This window comes from Lontra canadensis, unplaced genomic scaffold (assembly GCF_010015895.1).
Source record: "Lontra canadensis isolate GAN:19392208 unplaced genomic scaffold, GSC_riverotter_1.0 scaffold143, whole genome shotgun sequence".
Lineage (NCBI taxonomy): Eukaryota > Metazoa > Chordata > Mammalia > Carnivora > Mustelidae > Lontra > Lontra canadensis.
Window position 1 is genome coordinate 86073 of NW_022631137.1, and position 21037 is coordinate 107109.

Consider the following 21037-nt stretch of genomic DNA (forward strand, 5'->3'; position numbering starts at 1 on the left):
ATCAGCATGACGGGGTACGGGAGAGCCACTGCAGTGGAGGTGGGCGGGGTCTCTCTGAATCCCCAGTGTAAAAGGGGCTTCTGGGTCAGCACTCCACAAATGGCAGTTGTCATCAAAGAGGACGATTTTGGCCTATTTCTGTGACCACCTGCGCTACATCGTGTGACATGATTCCTTCCTTTTTCCGTGTCCTCCAGGACACTCTGAGGTCTTCAGAGAAGGAGGACCTTGTCCTATTCCTGTGGTTTCCTTAGTGCCTGGCACACAGTCACTGTTCAGCAAATGAGAGCGTGCCGGACTGAACAGAGGTGGCCCTCTCCTTGTCTTCTGCGAGGGCTTGAGTAACTGTGTCCTTTCTTTTTGGGTCCCCCTTTCCTTCTGCAAGATGTCTGGGCTGATGTTGTGATTTTTTTCCTCAGCCCCTGCTGAACTGAAGTATGGAGACATTTGTCTCTCACAGTCTTTCACTGTAGGTCCTGGCTGGGGAAGGCAGAGACAGTGGCCCTAGCTGGAGGAGGTTTCAAGGGAACGTGACCTTGGAGGTCTGGTTCCTTCCAGACCCACAGCTTGTGCTGTTCAGAATCTCTATTAGTGAATTTCTAGCATGGCCTTCGCAGGCCCTGGGCTCGGAGGGCTGGAGGGAGAGCTGACTGGAGGCTGCTGCTGGGCATGGATGTGGCCATTTTGGCATTAATGATCTGGAGAGATACCTTCAAGGGCAGGGCTAGGGCAGGCGAAGGCGGCATACCTAATTGTTTCAATTCATGTCTGATGGGTAGTGGCAACAGACCCCAGTTTGGAGCTGGGCCTGGGTTGGAACAACAAGTTCATGTCTTATTATCTGTGTGACCTTGCTGGGTCAAACCCTGAGCCACTGTGCATGTCTTATCAAGCGGGACCCACACTAATAGCCAGAGCTAATGCTTGCTGGCTGATCTTACGGGCTACCCGAGGCTCTGCTCAGAGCTTCACATGCCTGATTCCAGCTCATGTCCTCCCAGTCCCAAGGTCAGGGTCATCCTACGCCTTCTCCACAGATGGAAGAGCTGAGGCTTGGCGAGGCTTTGGACATTGCCCAGGTTCAAGCTAGAAAGGGCTACAGGTGCAGTTTGCACCTGGTGGCCTGCCTCCAGAGCCCATGTGCTGACTTCAGACCCCCACTGCCAGACTGCCAACACCTGCCAGACTGCGGCCTTACTGAGATGAGTGGAACCACTATGCCTGACCCTCGGCGGACGTACATTTTCCATAGGTGGCGCTGTTGTGATTACTGTCCTACTGGTCATAGCCTCCACCACCACCCGCTGTCCGTCTGCAGCATTCCTGAGTTCTGCCTTCCGGTTTCTATAATTCTGGCCTGGGCAAGTTTGATGTGGTATTTACAAGTTTGCACACATGTATTTGCATGTATGTATGTATATATATATGGGTGTGTATGTATACACACCCATATGTATATACACACCCATATGTATATACACTGAATGAATATATACATACATAATGCAATGAATGAGTAAGAGTTGTGCAACCATCACCACAATCTAATTTTAGAACATTTGTTTCATCCTCAAAAGCAAGCTTTATAGTCCTTCTTCGTCCCCTCTCTCCCCCTCCCCCGGGACAGTTAATTTTATGTGTCAACCTGACTGGCCTAATTAAACATTTTTTCTGGATGTGTCTGTGTGGGTGTTCCCAGATATTAGCATTTTTTTTTAAAGAGAGAGAGGGGATTAACATTTGTTAAGAGGGTAGATCTCAGGTTAAATATTCTTACCACAAAACAGTAACAATAACCACCACACAAAAAACAACCACAAAAGGATACAAGGAAACCTTTGAAGATACTAATATGTTCATCATCTTGATTGTAGTGATGGTATCACAAGTGTATACAAATATCTAAACTCCCTGAATTGTATACCTTAACCCTGTGCCGTCTTTTTGTATACCAGTTGTAGCGATGGTAAGGTTGGGGCAGCACATTTTTCTGATAAAATCGATGTGAGGAGTCAAGAAGGAAACACACCTGATGTGTCTGCCATGTTGTAACAGTCCATTGGGCATGTAAGCTGTTCCTGGAAGAGATTTCCAGAAAAGGACTTTAACTAGCTCCTATTACAGACAAGGAAGCCCAGGCTCAGAGAGTAGAAGTAGCCAGTCTTTTGGCTGGCTGGTGGTCCTGGGACCCAGACACACTGGCTTCTTGTCCTAGCGCTCTCCCTACCACATTGCTTCTGGAAGAAACTTCTTTCTGGCCAAGGGGTTTTTAATGCTGATTTGGGAAGACATTAACAGAAATGGAGAAAGGGCAGTCTGCATTCATCTCTGGGCACCATGCCAGGGGTGTAATGGGGAAATTAGACCAGTGGTTTACTGATCCCACCTTAGAATGAAAAGGGTTTCATTCTAAACTAATTATATCATATAAGTTATGAAGAGTGGCAGCCAGCTCTTCTAGGTGTTCCTAAGGACTGATGGAGGCTTTGTACTTAGTTGCAAATGGGTCAAGTCTGTGGAGTCCAATTGGCCGGTAGAACACCATGACCTCATGAGACTTAATAAACAGAAACCACTTCTCTCTAGTGCCACAATCTTAATAACTGTACAGATATTCTGGCTATATGTCTCAAGCACCAAGTTTGTTCCTTATGGATTTGCCATACGAAATAAGCTCTGTGCTTGCAGGAAGAGACTTTTGGGCAGAATTCATTTATTAAATCAACAAATCTTCATTACGCATCTACTGTGTATTATGCACTAACCTAAAAGCTAATGATATGCATTGGATAGGACCAACCTGATCCCTGTCTGCATCAGTTCACAACACATTCAGTTGCAAACACAGACATCCTAAAATAGGGGCTTAAACAGATTGGGGTTTATTTTTATCTTCTGGAAGTATTTTGGAGATAGGCAGTTGAAGGATGGGGCAGGTGTTTCAACAATGCTGTAAGAGACTTGGACTCTGTATCTTTTTGCTTTTGCCACTCACAAAGAGGTTTGTCCCCATGGTTGCAAGATGGCTGCTGTACTTCCAGATATCACATCTATATTCCAAGTAGATCAAAAGCCTTCTCCTCCCAAGGTCTTTTGTTTTTCTTGGAGATTTCCTTCCCAACAGACTCTACTTCTACCTCTTCAGTCAGAATTTTGTCATGTGGCCACCACTGGCTGAACGGTGTCTAGAAATGTGAGGGGGGAGTTGGATCAGGATGATGTTGGATGAGCTGTAGTATCTACCCTACTGCCTGAATATCTAAAGGAGTGGGCAGACAGTTCCTCATTAATAATTGATTTCTATTGGAGAGTCTCAGTGTATGTCTTCGGTTGAGTTTCTTTTGGAGTAGACCCCAAGGTAGGGTTTTGAGGGCAAGTAATTTTATTTGGGGGTGATCCTAAGACACACTGGTGTAAGTGGGGTAATTAAGGTGGAGAAGGAAGGAAACCAGTATCCGCTGTACCACTGAGCAGGTTGCTGCAGTGGGTAGCTGGGGTCACCTGGACTGAGAACCTCAGAGCTTTGTCCCGCGCTATGGGTTCAGATAGCTGGGGCTATTTATCTTCCAACCCCTGCCCCTCCTGGGCTGTTGCTGGGGGCCTTCCCTTTCCAGCAATTCCAGCCTTCTCCAGGGAGAAAAGTCCTTGCATGGAGAGTCGCTGGGATATGTGGTCGGATGCTGCGGGCATGAGCTGGGATGTTGCGGTCTGGTGAGGATGTGGTGGGGCATTTGCCACACCCGAGTCAGAAGAGACTTTAACCTATGCTGGGGTGTTAGGTGAACCCTTCCCGAAGAAGCAATTTCTGAGACCAAACAAGAAAAAAGCAGTGGACCTTCGAGTGTCCCAGTTAAAGGGAGTAGCATGTGTGAAGGCTCAGGGTAGGAAAGAATTTCAGATGTTCAAGGCATTGGGTGGGTGGTGAGGCTGGCAAGGCAACTGGGGCCTCAGGGTATACAGAGTTTCATGGATCCAGAACCCTCTAATTAAAAAAAAAAAAAAAGCCTCCTTTCCCCGATACCTGGTGCTTCATAATGAGAGAGGGGTAACCGTTCTTCCTGATGTCCTGACATCTTCCCTCCTTTCTGCCCTCCTTCTCTTTCTTTTAAAACATTTCCTCCTTACATTCTTAAGGTGCACTCCCCGCTACCCATCCTCTCCCCATGTTTTAGTAGTAACCTTGGTCTGACTCTGCGTCGGTTACAGAGTGCTTTTTATATCAGTCATCAGCACATGCTCATCCCATCCTCTCAGAGTGCCCCTTCTGGGACTGATAGGTTCGAGCACCCCTATTTTACAGCCAAGGGAACTGAGGCTCAGAGAAAGAAGGCAACTTCTCTGGATTCTCAGTGCCTGTCAGACACTGATTTAAGACTCCAAACCAGCGTTGGAACCCCCTACCCGACATTGTCCTCCACCACTCCAGGACCCAGCGTGGTGCCCAGTGTGGTTTTAATTCTCAATCTGTGACTTGTTTCGATTCTGCCTCAGGAGCCTTCTGATATTATCTTGTCTCTTCAGTTGACTGGCTGAGTAATGATATCATCCGATGTTTGATGTGCCTCCATGCTTTTTGAAAAACATTACTGTCTGTTTTCTTCAAGAGTGGCTGAGCATGGTCAGGTAGATTATATTAAAATCCTTGGGGAAAACAGAATGTTCAAAACCAACAAGCTTGTCTTTGCAGAGGGGCCTGGGAGGAATCCTCCTTATGCAGGTGAGGGAAGTGGGATCTGGTGAAGGCAGGCACGCAGGCTGGGTGTAGGGGCATCTGCTGTTTTGGTCTCCCTTTGCCCCTTCACCCCATCTCCTGGCTCTGGTGATAGCACCTTGGTGTCCCTTTGGGAAGCCAGCTGGGTTTGCCAGATAAAATACAGGCCACCCAGTTAAGTTTGAACTTCAAACTGGGTATCAACAGCAAAAATTTTTTTGGTATAAGTATATTCCAGATATTGCGTGGGACATACTTATGCTATAAATCCTTTCACTGCTTGTCTGAAATTCAAATTTGCCTGGGTATCCTGTATTTTTATTTGCTACATTTGATAGCCATGACACCTCTTTGCTCAAATGTTGGAGTGAGACTGAGCCACCTGACCTGGGCTCCTGGAGAGGGCGGGTGGTCTAGACCTGACCAGCCAGTGCATTTTATCCCTCCCACCCACAGAGATTGGTCCAAGCTGGGGATATCAGCTTCAGTTTTGGAGATCTGGCTTGGACCACTAAGAGAGAGATTCTTTTTGGCAGCGTTGCTCAGCTGTGAAAGGCAGACCCCAGGGTCCAACAAATGAGAGTTTGGGTAAGCATGAAGCCAAGAGAGAGAAAAACATCTGAGAGAAAGAAAGGATTCAACTTTAAAGAAACCTGTGGGGGGCCTGGGACCAGCTTCATTGAATTTCACCTTCGTCTTGGTGCCTCGTGGTGATGGAACAGTCAAGCACCGTTTTGATGAGGTTGCAAGCGAGGGTGATAGCAGCAGTAGGATGGAGTTGAAAGCAAAGCCATCCGTGGTGAAGGTTATGGGAAAGAGCCATCCTAATCATGGCTGTGGTGGGAGGAGTGATGGGATGGAATGGCATGCACGGTCAAGGTCCGGATGTGTTCTTGCTGGCAAGAGTTCTGCTCAGGGTGCTGATCTGCTGATAATGAAGGTGAGGTTGCCAGTGACGATTACGATGGTATTGGTAAGGAGAAGAAGGTAACAAAGAAAAGAGTAATTCTCAACCCCAGTCTATCACCAAGTCCTATCAATTCTACCCTCATCAATTTTATTTTGCTTTTTAAAAGATTTTATTTGTTTATTTGAGAGAGAGTGGAAGCAAAAGGGATCACAGAGGGAGAGGGAGAAGCAGGCTCCCCGCCGCGCTGAGAGCCCGATGTGGGGCTCAATCCGAGGACCCTGAGATCATGACCTGAACCAAAGGCAGAAGCTTAACCGACTAAGCCACCCAGGCACCCCCTACCCTCCTCAGTTTTAAAAGTTATCTACTCACTTCATTGTCTATGCAGTGCCGTCACCACCATAGCCCAAGCCACTAGGAGGTCTTGCTGTTTCTACTGCTAACTGACCTCCTTGCTGGTCTTTGTGCCTCCCTAGAGTCTACGATCCATGCTAAAGCCAGTATGGAGAGTGAAATTTTTAAAAATGTAAAAATTTAAAAAAAGAAGTAAAGTTTCACTTCTCCACTCAAACCCATTCAGTGGCTTCAACTAGAATCCAAACACTTAACATGACCTCAAGACCAGCATGACCTGGCCCCTACCTGTACCCCAATCTCATTTCCCTCTACTTGCTCCTCTCTGTGCTCTAGCTTGATTACTCTTCTTTTGGTTTTTCTAGAATGTACCGAACCCTTCATATAAGTCATCCCATAGGCATGAAATGCCTTTTCATCCTTTGTGTCTTGGCATCCATGTCGGTTCCTAGATTCCAAATCCAAAAACTTCCCTGTTACTTTCTCTCATGGCACCCTGTTCTAAGGACACTTTGTTTAATAATTCTCTTGCCAATTAATCAATTTTTGAGTCTTGGCACCATGCTTCTTTAAGAACGTGTCACCAGAGTGCTGCTGCTCCTAAGGCAAGTCATCTCCAGCATCTAGAATCCTTCTCCATGGACCCCTGTGTGCTCTACAAACATGACTATTTTTTGTCTGTGTCCTGCTTGGAGAAGGCTGAGAAGTCTACAGCATGGCTTTCTTAATGGCAGGGGCTGTGTTTGGGTTGCTCATGCCTATGTTCTCAACACAAGCTATAGTGTCTGGCACATATTAGGCATTCAAGAAGTATTTCTTGAAGGAATGAGAGGTTTTATGGTGGTGAAAAAGGTAGTGGAGTTGATAAGGATGATGGTGATGATAAGAGTGGTGGTGATGGGGGTGATGATGATGGTGATGATGGTGATGGTGGTAATGATGATGGTGAAGATGGTGATGTTGATGGTGATGATGGTGATGATGTGATGATTATAGTCATGGTGGTGATGGTGACAGTGACAGAGGTGGTAGAGGGATAGACACAGAGGACCTGGACTGGCCCATTGCTTTAAAGAACTTTTGTTAAAAAATGGATCTGCATTTTGCCTCTGTAGTCAACCTAGAAATACCAACTGAAGGTAGATTTTGGAGGAAGGATAATTGGAGCTGGAGAAAGAGGGGTGTTGAAGATTAACCCCCAGGTGGGACTGTCAGGCTGACAGGGCCCCAGTGTCTTACTTCCCCAGTTCGCGGGGAGGCCACTGTCCCTACAGTACAGCACCCAGAACTCCAGTACCTCTCTGGGCACAGGGCGCAGAGGAGGAGGGGCGCACATGGGGCAGGAGTGGGAGCCTTGGGAAGGGCGTGGGAGAGAAAGCTCCGTGCATAAGGGGCTGTTGGGGGGAGTCTAGAGTCTAGGTGCTGGTGTGGGGAGAGCAGGGAGGGCTGGGGCGGAAAGGGAGAGGCAGGGCAGACTGGGTCAGGGGCCGGTGGGGCAGGGAGGTGGCGGAGAGGATGGTTGGGGACAGTGTGGATGGTTTGGGGAGGGTGCGGAGGTGATGCGAGGGCAACGGTCCTGGGAGGCAGGTGGGAGGTGGGAATGGAGGGTTGAGGTGTGGCGTTCAGCCTGGGGTGAGGTCTAAGGGGAGGGATGAAGGCTCGAATGGGGGTCCGAAGTCGGAGGTGGAAGTCTGAGATCGCAGGTATGGGGTCTTAGAGTGGCGGTGGCATCGGAGGGCTGGGAGCGGTTTGGGAGGAGCGCGTGCAGGTCTGAGGGCGCAGGTGAGGGGCTGGGGGCGGAGCTAGGGCGAGAGGGAGGGCTCAAGGACCGAAGGACCTGGCAGCTCCCAGTCCGGAGGCTCGGGAGGAGGAGCTGGGAACCGCGGGCGGCTGGCCGGGCTGCGCCATGAAGGTGCACCTGGGCATGCTGGCGGGCGCGGCGGCTCTGACCGGGGCACTGAGCTTCGTGCTCTTGGCGGCCGCCATCGGCACGGACTTCTGGTACATCATTGACACCGAGAGGCTGGAGCGGGGCGGCCCGGGGGCGTGGGGCCGGGCGGGGGCCGCCAACCGCAGCCAGCTTGAACCTCTGAGCTCGCACTCCGGCCTCTGGCGCACCTGCCGGGGTAAGGGGGAGCGCGGGGACGCTACGTGGTGCCGCGCCCAGCTGGGACCTGTTGCTGGGCTAGCAGTCCTCCCTGAGCTCCAAAACGCAAAATGCGGGGACGGGGCCTGGGCCAGGTGGGTAGAGGGCTGCGGAGCACGGCCGGCTCCGGCCGCCGCTGCTGTCTCCGCACGATCCGCCCTCCCGGGGTAGCATCTAGGTCGGGAGTGGGGGCGAGGCCTCGGGCTGGGGTCCCAACTCCAGGTCCGCACCCGCTGATTCTTCTGCCCCATCTAGTCCAGAGCTCGTGTGTGCCGCTGATGAACCCCTTCTGGCAGGAGAACGTGACCGTCAGCGACTCAAGCCGACAACTTCTCAGTGAGTCTGGGAGGATTGGGATCGGGAGAGTCCCGGATCTGGACACGGGTTTTGGAGCTCTTCTCCAAAGAGCAGGGCTGGGGTCCTGCGGAGGGGGCAGCCGGTGCCAGAGAAGGGAGTGGAGATAGGAGGAGGGGCCAGGCCTCTCTTGTGCCACAGCTCACACTGTGTGGTTTAGGATTCATTCGACAAACGTTGATCGCAGCTTCCTCTGTGCCAGGCACCATGCTGATGATTAAGACCCAGGTCGTGCCCTCCAGAAACTCACAGACGAGCTGCGGAGACAGATGTGGAAATGCCCGGTCACATTTCAGAGCGACAAGCCGCAGGAGGGAGGGTGGGTGGGAGTCGGAAGAGATGCCTAAACCAGCCTGAGGAGCTGAATGCGGAAAAGAGAGGAGCCCAGAGACCCGAACGCACACCGTGTGTCGGCCTCGGGGCTGAGAACAAGCACTTGGCAGGAGCCGGGAAGCAGTGAGTATCTTTGGAACGTTCAGGAAAGATCAGGGGCAGAGACTTTGCCCCTGGGGCCACTGGGTCTGTCGTGTTCAGGACTGATTTCCCAGAGCCTAGCACAATGCTTGGAACTCAGTCACGGTGGGAAGACTGAATGCAGGAAAGTGAATGGGCTGCACAGGCACTTGAGAAAGGAGGGACCTAAACATAACAGTTCAGTGAGTTTGTTGAGGCTGGCAGGGGGCCAGGCATGGAGCTAAATGCTTTTCATCTGTCTTTAGTTAAACTCCACTGCTACCCTGTGAAGCTAAGTATCGTCTCCATGATTACCTTCATTCTTCCTGCAAAGAAGCTGAGGCTTGGAGAGGTACCATAGGAAGAATGTGATGAGAAGTGAAGGCTGAGTTCCACAGACCTTGAAAAGTGTGGGCTGCTTTTGATGGACTCGTTGAGGCTTAGGAACAGAGATCAAGTTGCTAGCATGGCCCACAAGGGCTTCCAGGGTGCCTCTTCAGTTTCAATCTCCCCCTTGCTTTTTCTTCTTTGACTATGCTGGCCTGGGGCCGCTTCCTGAATGAAGGAAGGGACCCTTCATTCCTCCTGCCCAGTTTCCTCCTGCCCCTGGGACTTTGCATATACCATTTCCTCTACCTGAGATCTCTCTGCTCCCATCCCTCCAGCTTGACTTGATCAGCTTCTACTCATACCCCAGGTTTTGTGACATTTTTGCATTAAAGTCTGATTCCCTCATTAGACTGTGAGTTCTGTGAGGATGGGGACCATGTCTGTCTTGCCATGGCTTGATGCCCAATATTTAGCACAGAACCTGGTGTGGGGTGGGGTCATGAGCCCAGATTTGCTGAGCAGGTACGAGAGTGAGTACCAGTTGTCTTATGTTAGAGGTGGAACATATTTGTTAAATGAATGCTGAGAAAATGAGTGGAACAGAAGTTCAGTGCTGTGTTGGGAAATAGTTAATAATTGTCTTTCTGGGAGAGGAGGGAGTCTTGATTTGAAGCATTTGCCGATTCCTGTGGTGTAGATATTCCCACTGGGGTCAACTTCAAGTTGTCAGCATGATGGCAGCTGCCTCCTTCGTTCCTAAAAACAGCAGCTGGCTCTCCTGAGCAGATAGAATCCAGCTGCTACACCCTGCATAAGGTCCTGGGGCAGGAGACATCCCCTAGATACTCGACATATTTGGGAGGTTGAAGGAAGGTAGAAGTGCCATGAACTCTGTCCCCAGCCCCAAGCTGACCAGAATCAGTTTGGGATGTTCTCAGAGCATCGTTTCAAGAATGATCAAGAGTTCCCACCCTTGACATGAGGGACATGGGTGCCAGATGCCAGCTCAGACCCTTCCCAGGACCCTCTGGAATTGCAGGACAGGTGTCTTAACCTCTGAGACTCAGTGTCAACATCTATCAAAACGAAATGTCAAAACCATGAAGGGGGCGTGGTCAGAATTCCATAAATCAGCTGGATGAAAAAAAGTGTCCTTACCTGGGACCTCACGTAATGCCTGCTTGTTGCAGTATCTCTGTGTTGCATTAAAGTACTGGGCACATAGTAAGTGCTCAATAAACACTAGTCTTTGCTATTCCTTCCAGCCTCTCTTAGATGCAGTCCCGTCTCTGGAGCACTGACCCGTTGCTGGGCTGGGTGCTGGCATTTAGGTACTTATCACATCTGTGGGTGAAGCGGACTAACTAGTATCGGCGTTGGCCTGGCTCCTTTGTGCAACTTCGTAATGCCAGCAACCCTGTGTGCTTCAGGATTTTGAGAAACAGGCAACAGTCACATTCAGAGCCTGTGCATCTGTTCACTCTCAGACCCAGGCCTAAGCCCCCCAGCTTCACTGCCAAGGAGGCGTGCAGCCTTGGTCATGTTCCCTATCTCTCCGAGCGTGGGTTCCCTCATGGGCAAAGGGAGGATGTCTGCCACTTCTCTTCATAAGGATATGGCAGGGATGGGACAGGAGAGTGTATTTAAAGAGCCTCAGCGGTGCCTTGCCTCTGTAAGTGCCCCTTGAATGGGAGCTGCTATTATTACCATTATATCATCCAAGAAAGAGCAGGCTGCCCCTTCAGACCACATGCTCGCTGCATACCTTCCCCAGAGGGAGACTTTTCTCAGAATCTCTTTGTCCCCAGAATGAATTTTGAATCTTGCCCAAGCTCTTTTGTTAGGTGAAGATGTTTTATTCCTTGAGGACCTGCTGCTAGGGTCACAGAGGAGAGAGGACAGATGTCAAAGCAGTATGTTCTCCAAGCCAGCCTCCTAGACAGATCCCAGTGGGGATGTGTGGGCAAGAGCTCTTGATTTTCCCTGCAAGAAACCCCAAGCAAGCAGACCACTCCAGCGCCCACTAAAAACCCACCTTGCCTGGATGTTTTGTCTTGCAGATTAGCTCTGGGGATGTCCTGGGTTTGATTCCTTGGCCAGGGACTGGTATTGCTTTTGGTGGAGGAGGAGGGGATCATCAAATTCAGCACCATGTTGAAAAAAGAGTCACAATTTAGAAACAACTAGGGTAGCAGTACCAAGCAGTACCAACTGGAAGTCTTTTGGTGAAATACAAATCATCCTTATTTAAACAAGAAAAGGAATTCCCTGTCCATTTAACTGAGAAGTTCAAATGTGCTAGAATCCAGAGAATTAAACTCAATTTCTCTCTTCTCCTCTCTGGGCTTTGCCTCTGTTTGGGTCCTGCTTTCAATAAACCCTCTCTCGTCTTAGCAACCCAAGCAAGAGGTTCTCTGCTTGCCAAGTCTGAGGAACTTCCGATTAGGCTTCTCGTTCGACCAGCCTGGATCCCATGCCCAGGGCTGAGCCCATCCTTGTGGCCCGCGGGATGGGATGTGCTGATGGCCGGGGTGAGTTGTGCCACTTGTAACAAGAGGAAGGAGTAGGGCCAGTCCCAACATAGATAAGGGTCCCACATTTTACCAGCTGTGTGGCTTCTGGCCCAACCTTTGCTTCCATAAACAGGCTGCTCTGAGATGAAATGAGATCCCATACGCAAAGCACCTAGCAGGGGTGCACAGAGCAGAGTAGGAGCTCCATTCATGTCCCCTCCTGCTCTGGGTCCCACTGCCTCCATGAGCCTCAGGCTTCTCTTCTGTAAAAATGGAGCTAATTATTTACTTAGTCCATAAGTAAATAATTGTCTGTTTACTGGACTCCTGGTCCCCCATCCTATGCTGCGTCTTTCAACTGGGAATCAGAGATCTGAGTTACAAGGAGGAAAGGCAGGAGCAGAGGTGAGCAGGAGGACTGAGGGCAGGGTGTTCCAGAGACTGCTAGAAGGCCAGTGTTTCTGGAGGTGGCAGAGAAAGTACTTCTTACCCACACCTCGGGTCCTCCCTATGCCTTACTTCAGCTGTGTCTCCTAAGAGCCAGGAACAAGGTAAGGCTATTATCCCGAAGCTAAGCACACCAGACCTAGAGCAGTCAGATGCCTCGCCCAACATAGCACAGCAGTGGCAGAAACCCGACCGAGGGCCAGAGGGCTGGCCTGCCTGTCTTCTGAGGTGGTGAGGTTGGAAAATCACAGGATTGTGTCTCTGGTCTCTCTGGGTACCCGGCTGTTGCAATGGTGTGGAAAATTAAAACCAGCCCTCCCATGATGCCTGGTGCTGATTGCAAGAGAGGAGGTGGTGGGGGACAGAAATAAAGGGACTAGGGACATAATGGGATTCAGAGGTGGCCTCAGTCTAGAGGGAATTTCTCAGTGTGATTCACGGATAGCTGTGTGGTAGGCAGGGATGGAGGTGGGGGCACCTAGAGTGTCAGTATCTCCGGGCATGAAGGCCCGGGCTTCAGGCTGCCCCTCTGGTGCCTGTTGAAATGCAAGTACACACTTTAAACAAATAAAGAAACATATTCAGCGTAATTCCACTTTCTGGGATCTACCCTGTGAGTTTCTAAGAGGCTCACCTTAACCATTTTTGTGGCAATGGAGAGCAAGACGCAGCCTCGGGGATCGTGAGTGGAAATAGGGCTAAGCGTCTGCATGTGGTACATCTGTCCGTTGGAAGATTTTGTCATCTGCAACGAGAATATACTGATGTGCATGTAAGACCAAGAAATCCCGTGGAATGAGAAAAGCAAGTTACAGAGTGTTATAAGCAAGATACCTGTGGGTGGCCTAACACATTCTATTTTCAGATGTTGAAGTTGGACTGGCTGTGCCCTTTAGAATTAGAGAAATCGGTAAATACCTAGGGAAGTATGAATTTATGGGAAAACGACTGGCAGCGGGTGCATCCAAGCATTTACAAGATGTTCGGTATGGGGAGGGAAGGACGGAGGAGTTGAGGTGGGGGCTGCGTGGGTCTTGTTTTCATTTCTTCTGAGAAGAATGCTATTGTGTTTGCTACAATGCAAGCCTCGGGGAGGACTGTCCTAGTGGTTGAATTTCCTTGTAACGTGGCTCATGGAACTACAGGAGCACTGCCCGCCTGTCCAGCTGCAAGAGCTGGGACATGTGTATCCTTCCAGATATCTCCTGCCTCAGGGCCTTGGCACATGCCATCCCCTCCTTCAGGAACACTTTCCCCCAGGCCTTCTCATCTAACCTTAAAGTTGAGACGTCCTCCCCTTGCCCCCAGAGCCTTTCCTAATTTGCAGGCTGGGTTAAACACCTCTTGTCTGCTGTCCCGCCACACCCGTTTGTCAACCTCCTTTGCTGTTCCATCCCAGCTCTGAGACTTGATGGCTGTACCTTCTTGAGCAGCTGACTCAGTGCCTTGAACCTCACTTTTCTCATCTGTGAAATGGGCATTCAGATTCTTACCTGGTAGAGCCCAAGGTGGTTGAGGGCAAGAAAGAAACAGTTATTCTCACATTTGGTGCTCAGGACAGCTTGGCAAAGTCAGGGCCCATGGTCCAATGGACAGGGGAGGTAACAGAAAGGCTTTTGGGAGGCGATGACATTCGCTTGGTAAGAGGTGGCATCGGGATTTGAACCTATGTCTTTGCTCGTCGTAGAGTCCTGCTTTTTCTGTATCACAACAGCACATCTTGGAGTGCTCGAAGGGAATGGAAGATGCAGCCCCTGTTCTAAAAAGGACTGCATTCTGGTCACCCCAGATTCTAGAACAAATATTTACGAAAATGTAAAAATGGACTTCCTTCCCAGGCACGATCCATAGTGAGTATCCCTGAGCCCTTCTTGGGGTCTGCAGGTCACACTGACAAGGCTTGAACATAAGGACACTGTGACATTTCCCCCTTTGAGAAATGGTTCCTGAGATTTCCTTCTTTCTGATGTCTGTGCTGAAACCCTGTCTCCGCTTTCTGTAAGAGCACAACTATTACTTCACTAATCACCCTAGGGCTTCCTGACCTCGCTGGTGTTGCGGAATTGGAAGCCTGGTTTTCCCATGAGCAGTTCTTTGAACAGTAAGATAATGGGAGTCACAATCACCTTTTCCCTGGCGTGAACATCTTTGCTTTTTTCTGGGTTTTCTCTTCCCTCTGCTTGCAACAAAGCTTTTTTGTTTTTCTTTTTTTTTTTTTTTCTTAACAAAGTATTTTTGAATCAAAGGTTGCTTGCCCTTGGGCACACATTGGTCCTCAAAAGGATTAACTGGGTGGGCCTTGCATTCTATGACAAGGGTCCTTTTAAGAAAAGGGGAATGGAGATGTGGGCAGAGAGTGGGAATGACACAGCCACCAGGCTGTGTCAAGGATTGCCAGCATCCTTGGGAGGCTGGAGGAGGCAGGGAAGGACTCCCCCATAGCCTCTGGAGGGGAGTACAATCATGGGACCTTGATTTTGGGCTTGTGGCTTCCAGGACTGTCAAGTAGGGGGCACCTGTAGGGGACAGGTGTTCCTGTAGGGGACACCTGGCTTGTAGTAATTTGTGATATCCCCCAAGAAAACAGATGCAATCACCTTATCCGAAGAACTGCCCCCCACTCCCCGCCTACCCTGTTTTTCCGCATCGTCCTGCTGGCTTCCTTCATGACACATCACAGCCTGTAACTTTGTTTCCCTGCTCGTCTATCTCCTGCCCTGGACCCTGGTCTCCAGGGAGAGGAGGGCAGGGACCCTCTCTGCTGCGGTGTCCCTGGGCTCTGTGGCAGAGCATGGCCCTCATTAGGGACCTATAGATACCTGTTTTCAAATGAGATGTGGCTGGAAATGGGTACAGGACTCTGAATCAATCCCCATGCCCCAGGTCTGTGGCCCTGAAAATAACAAAGACCAAGGTGCATACATACACGCGCGTGCGCACGCTCCGTGCACGCGCGCACACACACACACACACACACACACACACCACAGAAAGCTAAGCCAAACTTCAGCAGGAGATTTTACAACTCTTCCATGGGAAGCCTCCTCTTACCCAGACATTTCATTGAACGTGTACGTCAAGTCAGCTCGCAGCAAGTCTGGGGAACTCACACGTGGTGCCGCTGGGGCTCAACCCACTCCAGGAAACCTCATTAATTTCTAAATGATGAATGATTTCACTTCCCAGCCATGGTCTGGAGGCAACGCCATGCAGGGGGATGCCTCTGCCAGGGCCAGGTTTTCACCCCAGCTGTTGTACTTCGTGGTCCAGGATTTTTCCTGGAAGGAAGGAAGGAAGGAAGGAGGAAGGAAGGAAGGAAGGAGGAAGGAAGGAAGGAAGGAAGGAGGAAGGAAGGAAGGAAGGAAAAAAGGAAGGAAAAAAGGAAGGAAGGGACAAGCCTTGAGAGGGATATTACTCTTGTCTCCTTGACTTGCAAAGGTTGGTGGCCTTTACATGGTTGAGGACAAAGTGACTCGGTCACCGTGGAAGCCGGGCTGGATTCTTGTCTGCACCATCCTTTTACTAGCTGGCTTATGATCCACTTAGCACTTACTCTATGGGACGTGGTACCTACATTAAACTTCCCCGTGTCGCCCCATCGTCTTCAGGCGCACGGTCCTGAGGGCAGTCCCGTGAGCCACCTTTTCACAGAGGTGGAAATCGAGTTCCTGCCGAATTAAGAGACACACCCAGGGCCCCAGCATCAGAGACCAAATACAGATGCAGAGTACCCGGCTGGAGAAAGTCTGTGGTTTGAACCCCCTGTGAGATCACCTCTCAAGCTTCTTGGCTTTATTTTCATTTCTTAGAAACCGCCATATTTTCTTGCCTTAGAGAAACACCATCTAGCTCTTAATTAATGAGGTCAGTGAATACCCGTTGGGCACTCATGGTCTCCTGAGAGCTCCACTGGAAACTCAGGGATGCGATCGTATGAGAAGAACCCGTTCAAGGAACCTGCAGCTTAACAGGAGAGAGAGAAGAGGGAGCTGCCCTCCATCCTAGGTGACAGACGCCAGGACAGGGCGACTCTGGGGAGTTGAGGGGGCACAGAGCAGACTGTGGGCGTGGGTGTGGGTTTAAGGAGAGACCTAGGAGCTGGGCTTGTTCTCAAGAGCAAGAGCAAAGTATTTATTTTCATCCCCATCTTGCTGCCAAAAGGACTGAAAGATGCTTAGTGCCCAGTTCATATAATAAATCAATAATCAATAAATATTTGGTAAATGAGTGGTAAAGAACTGTGCAATTGTTTCCCATTCTGCTTTGGCTGGTGGGAAGCTCAGAGCCAAGATGGTGGCAAATGTTTAGATGTTGGGATCCTGAGACCCCAGATTTCTTCTACACTCTTCTCTCCCACCCCGACACCAATTGACTTTCATGGAACTCCTTTTTTTCTACTTTCTGGTTTTGTAATGTAAGTTCTTATCATGCCTTGTTAATGTAATGTGCATCTGACTCACCAGCCACCTGCAATTTGGGGATAGGGAAGAGGGGTAGGGGATGTTCCTTCTCTGGCCTCCCCTCCTCTCACCTGTTCATCCCCCCCAACCCCGCGCCTGCCCTCACCAGTCACTGTTCTCATTAATGGAACTCAGAGCAGATGTTCCCCAGGCGATGATGGGTCACTGTGGAGGGAGCTGTTCAGGAGCCTGGGAGGGAAGACTAGAAGCTGGTGGGCTGGGCAGCCTAGGACGGGGAGCCAGGACAGGCAGAGTACACCAGAGGGAAGTGGGGGAACTGTATGTGGAAGAGGAAAAGCAGGGTTGGGTCTTTAGGAAATACTTGGATCTTGAGAGCAGGAGCTGCTTTCAGTGTCTGGGGAGCGAGGGGCCAGGCGTGCATGGGACTTGCCTGATATGGTGGTGTTCAGAACTTGAACTCCCTGCTGAGCTCTGGAACCTGTCTGGTCCCCACTCCGAATCCACCTCTGTAATACTGGTGCCTCCTGGTCCCCAGTTCCAGGCCAACATACACCTCTATCTCTGTTGCCTCTGCTCCGGTCCAGCGGGCATCTCATGCTGACCGAGCCCCAAACCCAATGCTTCTTCCCTCATCGTCCCACCTATGCAGACGGCAGCATATCCATCCAGCACTCAGGTCCCAGATCTCACTGCTTGTCTTGTCCCTCTTGTTCTCAAACCTTCAACACCATTGCCCGTTTTATCCTCCCAATATACCTGGAATCCAATCCCTTCCCAGCAGCCCCAGGCCACCCTCATCCTTACCAGGGTGATTGCAGTATTCCCCGATGGTCCTCCTGCTCCTTGTTTTTGTTTTCTCGGGCAGGCTGGGTGGTTTAAAAACCCAGAAGTGTATTGCGTCACAGTCCTGGAGGTCAGAAGTCTGAAATGTAGGGGTCCATGGGGCAGGTACTCCTGGAAGCTCCAAGGCAAAATCTGGTCCCTGCTTCCTCGGCTTCAGGTGGTGGCACCAGTTCCCAGAAGCCTTTGGCATGGGGCCATATAGCTCTGTCACCCGTCTTCACCACATCTTCTCTGTGTTCTCGCCTGCCTCTTCCCAGGGCACTAGTCATTGGGTGTGAGACCCCCTCGAATCCAGATGAGCTCATGCAGAGACCCCCTCATTCCATTCCATCTGCAAAGACTCTCATCCCAGATTGGGTCACCTTCAGTGGTTCCAGCCGGACATGAGCTTGGGAGCCACCTGTCCATCCCCTGGCCCCCTCTGCTGTCTACTCTCGGTATAGCAAGCAGAGTGGTCTTGAGAAACGTAAAACTGTGGGCTTCTCTTGCCCTGAGCTGCCCACCTGGTGTCCCCTTTCACTCAGAGGGAAGTCCACAGCCCCATGTGTGCTCTGCTCTTAGCTCCCTGCTTTCATCTCCTGCATCCCCTCTCCCCCACACTCTCTCCGTGCCGCCCCTGCCAGCTTCCCCTGTGCCTCCATCCCACCAGGCACAGTCCCTCCCTGGGTCCTCTGCACCTGCTCGTCCCTCGGCCCCCCCCCCGCTTTCATTCTGCAGGCTGCCTTTCTCACCTCCTTTCTGGGACTCTGCTCAAATGTCACCTCCTCGGAGAAGCCACTGCTCCTGCTCATTCTGTGCCGTGTTCACCGCCCACCCCAGCCACTTGTCACCATCTCTCAACCATGTCACCGATCGGTTCACTGCTTGACTCTACTCACTAGAGTGCTCAGGAAACACGCTGAGTATGTGAATGAACATGGCAGTTCCTGCCTCACAGGGAGCTTGAGGACACGTGCTTGTGAGACCTGAAGCCTGGCACAGATGAGTCTCTGCCCTTGTTACTTCCAAAACTTAGTTTACTTTACTATTGAAGTCTAGTCCACGTAGAATGTTTGTTAGTTTCAGGGAGTGCAACACAGGGATAGGACAATTCGATGCGTTGCTCAGATGAGCGCGCATCATGGCAACAGGTGTAGTCACTCTCCACATCGTGCAACATTGTTACAGTATTATTGGTTATTTTCGATACACTGTGTTTTTCGTCCCCGTGACTTATTTATTTTACACCTGGAAGTGTGTATGTCTTTACCCCCTTTATCTGTTTCACTTATCTCCCCACTCTCTCCTCTCTGGCAAGTGCCAGTTTATTTTCAGCATTTAAGAGTCTGGTTTTTTGTTTGTTTGTTTGCTCGTTTGTTTTGTTTTCTGGATTCCGCGGATCACTGAAATCATACAGTGTGTGTCTTTCTCCGTCTGACTTGTTTCACTTATGTAATGGAATGTTACTCAGCCACAAAAACAAGTGGGATCTTGTCATTTGTGACATGTTGTTACATCACCGTCATCAGACGTGGTAGCAGTGGCGTTAATTTTTTTCTCCCAGCATCTGGGGGCTGGCCCATAGGTGGTGCTCAGTAAGTGTTTGTTGATTGACTGAAAGTTGGTAACTCTCCTCTGTCTGCTGTCCTCCTCTCTCTTCTAAGCCATGCATGGGACATTTGTGATTCTGCTGCCGCTCAGCCTGATCCTGATGGTGTTTGGGGGGATGACGGGGTTTCTGAGTTTCCTCCTCCGAGTCTCCGTCCTCCTCCTGCTCACAGGGACCCTCTTCCTCTTTGGAGGTAGGTGCCCCCTTGCACGGAGCATGGGGGCCCCTTGTGAACCCTCAGCCGGGGAGGGGCAGGCGTCTTCTCTGGGGCTCGGTTTTCCCATCTGTGACATCACAGCTGGGAGGGATGAATGGGTCCCAAGAGAGAAGTAGAGGGTGGGAGCATGTCCTGAGGATTATTTCCTGATTTCACAGAGGACCCTAGAGCTTTTGTTTGAGGGCTTCTCCCTCAAGCTTCTCCTTTCTCCCTCATGTGTCTCTGCCCTTCTGATGCATCTTCCTTTGATTGACTGACTGACCGATTGATTAAAAACTGGGCAATGCCAGGGTTAATCCCCTTTGTTTGGCAGAACAGAGGCTTTCAAAGATGGGATCCAGTGCACAGCTGGTGTCTTAAGCCCTCTCTCCTTCCTCCTTCCTTCCTCCCTCCTACCCGTGGGCTTGAAATCGTCCCTCCTTAAACCCAGAACAGGAACAGAGGTGATTCACACACTTGGGATCCATGGAGGGAAAGCCCCCAAAAGACTGTCTGGAGGTGAAAAGAGTCTGAGGCTCAGATGTCCTCCGACCTCTGCTAGTATTAACACGGGCATTAAGAGTTTACCCAGGGACTAATTCTTGAAACCACCCTGCCCACTTGGACTTTCTACAGTGGTGGAAAATCTGATCCACGCTGCGCCATTGGCGGGGTAGGGGGGGCTCAGGCCAGGCTGCGGAGCACTTTACGTGGAGCTGATGCCCGGAGGGCTGAGATGTTCATTTCCACTAATTTAATTTCAGTTGAAATAGCCCCCTGTGGCCAACAGCTGTGTCTCTGGACAGTGCAGCTCTCATTTCTGGTCTCTGGAGACCCACCGTGGGCCAGCCCCATGCTGGGTGTGGGGGAATCCAGGATGAGCCCCCTGGAGCTCATAGCCCAGTGGGGGAGACGGCCATTAGCTCAGCCATTTCACAAACAAATGCAAAATTGCAGTTCTGATCTGGACAGTGACAGCGGGTGGTGCTGTGAAGCCACGGGGTGGGGGGACTTGACCTGTTTGGGGAGGTCCCGGAAGCCAAGCATGAGCTGAGGTGGGATGGAAAGGAGTTTCTGGGGGTGGGAGGGAAGGGACTAGGAAGGGAGGGTGCACCAGATAGGGGACTAGCAAGGGCAAAGGCCCTGTGGTGGGAGGAGCATGGACACCCGAGAGGTGGGCTGGGCGAGGAGAAGAAGGAGCCCAGGGTTTTGATCTGCTTTCCTTTGCCTCTCCTGCAGCCTTGGTGACCCTGGCTGGAATTAGCGTCTACATCGCGTACTCGGCCGCTGCCTTCCAGGAGGCGCTGTGTCTCCTGGAGGAGAAGGCCCTCCTCGACCAGGTGGACATCCACTTTGGCTGGTCCCTGGCCCTGGGCTGGATAAGCTTCACTGCCGAGCTGCTCACTGGCGCGGCCTTTATGGGGGCAGCCCGCGTGCTCAGACTGAGACAGAGGCAGGACCAGGCCATATGAGCCCGATGCTTGGTCTGGTGGGAGACAGGGGCCTGGCCTGGGGCCCCAGGGATCCCTCCGTGGGCTGCAGCCTCCTCTTCCTCAAAGGCCACCGGTGGTGGGACCAACCCAAGGACTGCTGTGGGCTGAGCTCCAAGCCCGGCTGTCACCTCTGCGCCGTCTGTGCTGCCCGGTGTGGCGTGTCTGTGTGTTTGTGCACGCGTGTGTCTGTGTGGGCTGGAGGAGGCCATCGGAGTGCAGAACCCACCTCCCATGAAATAACAGATTAGCCCCTTGATCATAACCAGAACTTTCTGGAT

The 21037-nt window shown here is 51.0% G+C and overlaps 1 protein-coding gene across 2 annotated transcripts; it reads left to right on the forward strand.

Moving 5' to 3' along the window:
* The first annotated feature begins 7881 nt into the window (after positions 1 to 7881).
* Positions 7882 to 20822, forward strand: TMEM114 (transmembrane protein 114). 2 transcript variants are annotated; one of them, XM_032843769.1, is made up of 4 exons: positions 7882 to 8101; positions 8377 to 8457; positions 19126 to 19263; positions 20506 to 20822. In XM_032843769.1, exons 1-4 carry the CDS (start codon positions 7882 to 7884, stop codon positions 20736 to 20738), a joined length of 672 nt encoding a protein of 223 aa, XP_032699660.1. In that variant the 3' UTR covers positions 20739 to 20822. The 2 variants fall into 2 exon arrangements, with proteins under 2 accessions (XP_032699660.1, XP_032699661.1); XM_032843770.1 differs by lacking the exon at positions 19126 to 19263.
* Positions 20823 to 21037: the final 215 nt, after the last annotated feature.